Source organism: Panthera pardus, unplaced genomic scaffold (assembly GCF_024362965.1).
Source record: "Panthera pardus isolate Hobbes unplaced genomic scaffold, ASM2436296v1 HiC_scaffold_20, whole genome shotgun sequence".
In the NCBI taxonomy this organism is placed as follows: Eukaryota; Metazoa; Chordata; class Mammalia; order Carnivora; family Felidae; genus Panthera; species Panthera pardus.
In genome coordinates, this window is record NW_026526766.1 from 27,380,459 (window position 1) to 27,387,304 (window position 6,846).

General features: G+C 53.0%; 1 protein-coding gene across 1 annotated transcript; it reads right to left on the minus strand.

Moving 5' to 3' along the window:
• Positions 1 to 3,342: 3,342 nt before the first annotated feature.
• On the minus strand, positions 3,343 to 4,690 carry GAS1 (growth arrest specific 1). Its single transcript, XM_019423490.2, has one exon. It carries the CDS (start codon positions 4,687 to 4,689, stop codon positions 3,643 to 3,645), a length of 1,047 nt encoding a protein of 348 aa, XP_019279035.2. The 5' UTR covers position 4,690; the 3' UTR covers positions 3,343 to 3,642.
• Between the last annotated feature and the right edge of the window lie 2,156 nt (positions 4,691 to 6,846).

A 6,846-nucleotide genomic window follows, 5' to 3' on the forward strand; every position in this document is an offset into this window, starting at 1 on the left:
TGTGGTCATAAACAAAAGCGTTGCTGTGTGCTTGGGTGAGCAGTGAAGCCTGAACCTCCTTCTATTTACTGTATGGTCACTGTCAGTTCAATGAACTGCCTCCTTGTTCTCCACCATTGTCCTACACTCCCTTAAACATTTGTCACTGAAGTGCCTCCAAAAGACAAATAAACTGTCACTGAGAATGCAAACCTGCTAACGGGGGAAATGGGACCAGACTCAAGGACACATGATTTTACGTGAAATCCAAAAGGAGTTCCTTGCGCCCTTGCAAGACTTCTGAGAAACAAGGCCCTTTTTGAGAATCCCCAGGAAAAGCCAGAGATACCTTTTTCTTTCAGTAATGGTCCTTCCAGGCATTCTCCATGAGACATTTGGCCGTCTCAAATGTCCAAAATTCCAAAAGGTTCCCCAGAGAGCATGAGATATTACAGATGTCCACATCTGTAAAAATTCTTTCTGCCTCGGAGCAGATGGCAACATACAATCCCATAGCCAACGTTTCTAACATCTCAGCAACCTGTTCTGGAATCCACTAGGTCTGTAGAGGGACCAGGGGGCTCCTGGGCTCTGGTATAGAACTGTTTAAATTAAAATGAGCCACCGATCAATGTTCACTTTCTTTAAGGAAGAAAGCATAAAGCCTCGTGTCCTCTCTCCCCAACAGCGAGCTGTGTTGATTTATTCCAGGCAGATGCTTTTGACAGGACCCTGTAAAATCAAGTCGTGAGTTTATTGTACCAGTTAATTATCAAGCCTTTTCTAGTGCTAATGCCTTTTACTTCTTACTGGGGAAAACTGGGCCTTTTACTGGGACAAAGACTTAACTTTTAGTCAAGAATGTGTTAAAATAACAGGAGATAGAGATGATTTAAATATATTTAAGGACAAATGCAGGAGCATTGCTAACTCGAGGTTTGTAAAGAACGCTGATTTCATTTACAAGTCTCTTGGAATACTCTTTGTTCACTTCCCAAAGAAACAACGCTTCCAGCTTTGTTTTAACAATATGTGTACTCAACCATTCAGGTGACCGAGGATTGCAGCCACAGACCACCCTACAGCTATCTCAGACTTTCTGATGCTACACATACACCCATCTTGGTTTTAGATCCAATAAGAAGTGCCTTGAAGCTGTCCATAAAAGCTGGGAAAAGAGAAGAGTTAGAGGCAAAAGAAACCTGGAAAGCAGGGGTGGGAGTGGGGGGTGGGGGGAGTTGGAAGGGGGAATAGCTTTGTTAATTACTTCAGGCAGCAGAGAAATCTGGTTATGTTTTCTCAGTACATGTTAATATCATATAAAGAGACACGAGATCTTGCTAATCTGTCGACCCCTCAGACAAAGTTTATTTGTGGTGACTTTTAAACTCCTGACTCGCCTTCCAATCACCGCGTTTAAAATGAAAAGCTTTAAATAAACACCAGGAATAGAAGATAAATAAACTTTTTTTCCCTCTTGCAAGTGCCTAGCTTGGCGAGGTTCAGACTCAAATCCCCAGAGGACAGAGCGCTCTCTTTTGTGTTAATGTTTAAAAGATTTTCCAATGCCGGAGTTTATTCCTACTGCAAACATTTCTATTTACAAGGTCAAGTGTATCAGCACTCGACACAGCTTAAGAGTGTAATTATTTATCTAAGGGCGTTTGAGTGTAGATCAGTAGCTCTGGCAGGAACCCAGCCTTCAGCCCACTGCTAAACAACTCCTCACAACAATATTACAAGTTCTGGGGATTGTTCCTCTCCCCAGTGTGTTTACTTTTGCCCGCCTGAATGTTTTGTAACAAATTTTTGTACTTTTTCAACAGCCGTGTGAAAATGACTTTGAAGGGGTGTCCCAGGTTTCCTAAGACCTATTGGTAACAGATGTTATTGGCATGTTTGATTGTATGAGAATGTCTATAGCTAGATAGGGACACTCCTGGAGGAGGGGCTTGGGGGGGGTGTCTCAGTGGAAAAGGGGGGAGGGGTGAGAGACCTCTGGGTTATCCCCAAATTGTGTAGAGAAGAGTTAGAGGCAAAAGAAACGGAAGACACTATCTGGGAGTTCTTTCCATAAAGGTAAAAACCAGTGCAGGCCAGTCAGTTTTATCTTTTTAGCTGCTTCATTTACACATGTCTAATTGTTCATTAAATTAGAGGCAGAAATAATAGCCCTCATTTCTTGTCTTGTGCTGTATTTTAATTTCAGTTGATGGTTGATAGATTCCCCGGGGCCCCTCCACCCCCATCCTTACCCATTATTGGGTAACCCACAGTGTAACTCTGGAAAGTAACTACACCATATTCATTATTTAAAAACTCTTTACTGATGTACATATTTTAATAAAACAAATAACCAAAAAATACACAAAGCCATAGTTATTTAAAACATAGGACTTTTTTTTTTAAACGATGTCTATAAAAATACAATGTTTAAGGCAGTTTGGAAATGCATTTATACATTTCTACAATGTCCATAAATTCTCTTGAAAATAACAATGTTAACTTCAAATCTATAAAATACACTGTACATTTTAAGACTGTTCTAGATAGAGCACACTTCACAATGGACTGTGGGTTTGGATCCCTGGTGACGCACGGATTCTATACATTTCAGGGAGGAAAGTGTAACATGGTTGCAGATTTAAATTTTTAATTTCTTTTTAAAAATAAATTATTTCTGAAGCATACAATTTATAAAAATTCTATATACACAGTACAGCCACTGGTAACAAATCCCAGTTTTAATACACTTTATATAGAAGTACCAGAGTTTAGCACCCTGATAAAAGCAGAGGCAATATATTTTCTCCGCATATTTGTACATACAATTTGATGTAAAGAACAAAAATGACAAGACAAACATCATAAGAGGCTTTCATAGATGGCAGTGCACAGCTCTTTTACATAAAAAGTTGCATTGTTCAACACCACTAGCAACCCTTTAGATCAGCATCTTTTTGACCCTTAATCCTAAGAAATGTGCTAAGAGATCAGAGTGGTGGCAATGAAATTAAGGTCAAGGGCTCAAAGTTGCCCCAAACGAATTCAGGCATATTAACCCCTTCCCATTCCCCCTCCCCCGCCCAAACAGAATTGTGAGCGCTGACCAAGAGTAAACAAATGAATCGGTTAGTGGGACTTTTCTGTTTACTCACGATTGCAATGTCCTCACTGGCCACAATAAAAGTCGACACCGGCACTCCCCGCCCCCCCCCCCCCCCCCCACCCCGCACAGTTAAAATGCTAATAAACAGCCCCTTTGCAAATGTAAATCTTCCTTCAAACTCCTGCTCCAAGCCCACTCCTTTGAAACTGTTAAGGCCCCACAGGTCAGTATCCTCTCTCCACAGCCCACCCACCCACCCTCCCACCCCCGCCTCCCCCATTCCATCCCCGGCATCCTGAACTCTAGCTAGGCCGGTTTCCTCTGGGCAGACGAGCTGGGAGTTTCTGGAGCCTGGAATGGGAGGGGGAGGATGTCCAAGAAGTCATGCTCGGGAGAGGACACGGGAGAAGTGCCAAGAGTCGTGCAGGAGAGACCCGCTAGGCAGAGTCTACTTAGTACACGCTTTGGAAAGTATCCAAACCATCCCCTCGGTCCCCGTGCCACAGGTGCCCCGGCGCAGGCCCTCCCGCAGCCCACGGCGGGGGACTCCAGGGCTAAAAGAGCAGCGGCAGCAGCGGCAGCAAGATGGAGGCGAGCGGGGTCCAAGCGCCTCCGGGCGCCGAGCGACCGCCGCCGCTGCTCCTGCGCCCCGGCCCGTAGGGCAGGTCCCCGCGGCCGCCCGTGGCTGCAGCGCCGCCGCCCGGGCGTGCCGGGTGCGGGACGCCGTCGTCATCGTCCAGCGGCTGCTCGCCGCCCGCGCCCCCGGCGCGCTGCTCGTCGTCGTAGTCCTCGTCGTAGTAGTCGTCCAGGCCCCCGTCCGAGCCGCTGCTGCCCGGGCCGTTACCCAGCTCAGCACCGAAGCACAGGCGGGCCATGTTCTCCTTGACCGACTCACAGATGGGCCGCTCCAGGCCGTCGCACACGCAGTCGTTGAGCAGCGCCGCCTTGGGCACAGCCAGCATGTCCTCGATGACCGTGCGGCACTCGTCGGTGCAGCGCAGCCCGTTGAAGAGCTTGCCGCAGTAGGTCAGGTAGCGGCTGAGGGCCAGGTTGCAGCGGCTGTCGCGGTCGCAGCGCCGCCGGGCCTCGGTGCAGCCCATGACCCCGCCCGCGCCCGGGCCGCCCGCGCCGCCGCTGCTCGTCCGGGGCAGGCACGGCTCAATGGCGCGCTTGGTGGACTTGCAGTTCTCGTCCTGCGCGCAGTCACAGTCTTCCAGGGCGGGCCCGCGGCGCGTGTGGTTGAGCTGAATGAGCGCCGAGATGCAGTGGCTCGGGCAGCGCCAGCGCGACGAGAACGAGGCGGCCGAGGCCGGGAAGGCGGCGGCGGCGGCGGCGGCAGCGGCCCCCGGCGCGTCGCCCCCGCCGCGCTGCGCCAGTACGGGCGCGCACGCCTCGGCGTACTGGTTGTAGGCGTAGCTGCACTCCGGCTCCCCCTGGCACTGCAGCAGCGCCTGCCAGCAGATGAGGCGGCGGCCGTGCGCCAGCCCCGAGCCCCGCGGCGCCGAGCCCAGCAGCTGCAGCAGCGCCATCAGGCACAGCCAGGCGCCCGGCACGGTCCCCGCGCGGGCCCCGCCGCCGCCGCCCAGCAGCCCTGCCACCATCGCGGGCAGCGGCGGCCGCCGGGCGAAGAGGGGAAAGGAGACGAGGCGCGGGCAGCGGCGGACAAGGAGCGGGTGGAAAAGTTTGCCCCAGTCCTGCCAACTTCTTGCATGAGTGTTTTCATAAATCCATGCGCGCCGCTCGCTGGTGCCGCGCCGCTCGCAGAAGGTCGGGTCGCCCGCTCGTTCGGGCTGTGGTGGTTTCCCAGAAATGCACAGCCGCGGAGAGCCCCTCCGTTCGGCCCCCGGCGGTGGCGGGAGGCGCTCACTGCCGCCCCGGGGGGCTGCGGGCCGCGGGGCCGCGGCGGGGCTGCAGGACCGCGCGGCGCCGCGGGTGCATTTTGCTCCGCGCCTGCAGATCCGTTGTGCGGCCGCAGCGGCTCCTTCCTCCCGGGCTCAGCGCCGCGCCGCCGCCGCCACCGCCGCCGCCGCCGCTGCCGCTGCGGGCTCTAGCATCGCGCCGCTTCCTGGCTCGGGTCTGTGCGCTGCCCGCCTTCCCGCGGCCCTGGACGCCCGCGTCCCCTCCCCCTCCGCCCGCGGCGACCCCGGCCTCTCCGTGCTCCGGGGAGCCCTTTCCGGGCGGCGCGGGGAGAACAAGAAACTCGGCGCGGCCGGAGAGCGGCTCCCGGGCTTCCCTCGGCGGCGGCTTCTCGGGTGACAAGGGGCCCCGGGAGCGGATCCGCTGAGCCCGGCTGCGGACTCGCTGGCTGCGAGGCTTTAAATACAAAAGTGGGCCGGGAGCCCCCGCGTGGTGCCGCGGTGCCCCCTCATTATGCATGCATGGAAAAGCAAACAAACAAAAACATTAGCAACGCTCCTCCAGCTCGCCGAGCCCCGGCCCCGCGCGCTCCGAGCCTGCCCGCTTTCTCCTTTCTCCACTCTCTTTCGCCCTTTGCTCGGCCCCCTTTCCCGGCTTTTCGAGATGCTATTGGTCCTGCCTGTTGTTGTTGAAACTTTTTTTTTTTTTTTTTTTTTTTTTTTTTTACGAGCCGCTGGAGTGGAGTGGGGTTGCCGAGTGGGGGAGGGCGGGGAGGGTGGTGGGCAGCTCACATTCAGGCATTCAGGGCTTGAAAGGAACGGCTTAAGGAGCCTGACAGAGGCCCGGGAGCTCCTCCTACTCTTAAGGAGGCTCGGATATGGAGCCCCGGCTCAAGCTCAGAATCAGCGGGCAGGGCTCAGGGGCAGCTGTTCGCATCCGGCTTTGCCACAGGCCTTTTTGTTGGGGTCTTTTTTCCTTTTTTTTTTTTTTTTTTTTTTTTTTTTTTTTTTTTTGAGAGTTTTATTAATTCTCCCTGGCTCCCATCTGTGCCTTCGACTGGGTTCAGAATTCAGTTTGTTTATCTAGTTCCCTATCTTTGAGTCCTGATCACCAGTGAGGGGGAGTTAAGGGGGGGGGGGAGAATTTAATGTTGGACTTTGAAACTGAAGAAAAACGAAACAAAACTCAAATACACACAAGAGGCCCACACTTCAGGTAGGAGAATGCCGATGAGATATTTACAAGGGCCCCGCCCCAACCACAGGGTCCCTCTTTGCCGACCTGGCAGGTACGGTTCTTGAGCCAGGGAGCCGTGTCAGTTGCAAGACAAAAATCCGATCAATCAAATTAATTTCTTTGAGGCATGTAAGTTTCTAACTCGGACGGCGATGAAAAAATAATTACAGCATTAAAAATCTTTAGGAATGTTGAGCAGCACCATATGGCCGCAGTCATAAAGGAAGGGGATAAACTGGCATGCAGCAAGGTTTCTATTAGAGTGGGTTTCAATCCGTCCCTCGGTTAAGGGAAGCCGCCTGGGTACAGCAGCCTCTGCAATCCAGGCGCGGGAGTTTGCAAACTACCTTAACTGTGGCGCAACGCAGCCTTCAACCACCAGAGGCACCGGGCTTCTGCGGCCTGTCAAAAACTGGCGCTTTTTTCCTCCCCTTTCCGTGGAGAGACTATCAACTCCATCTGTCACAAAAATTAAGGCTAAATCTCCTCTCCAAAAGCAGAGGGAGCCGGGGCTCCAGTGCGCGCAAAGTTCGGCCGTCCGCCTCTCCCCCGAGGCCGCGTGAATTAGAAATGGCAAAAGTCAGAACAGAGCCTCAGCGTAGGAAGATTTATCAGGCTGCAAAAGAACCCTCCCGTGAGACGGCTGCATTCCTCAGAGGCTGTCT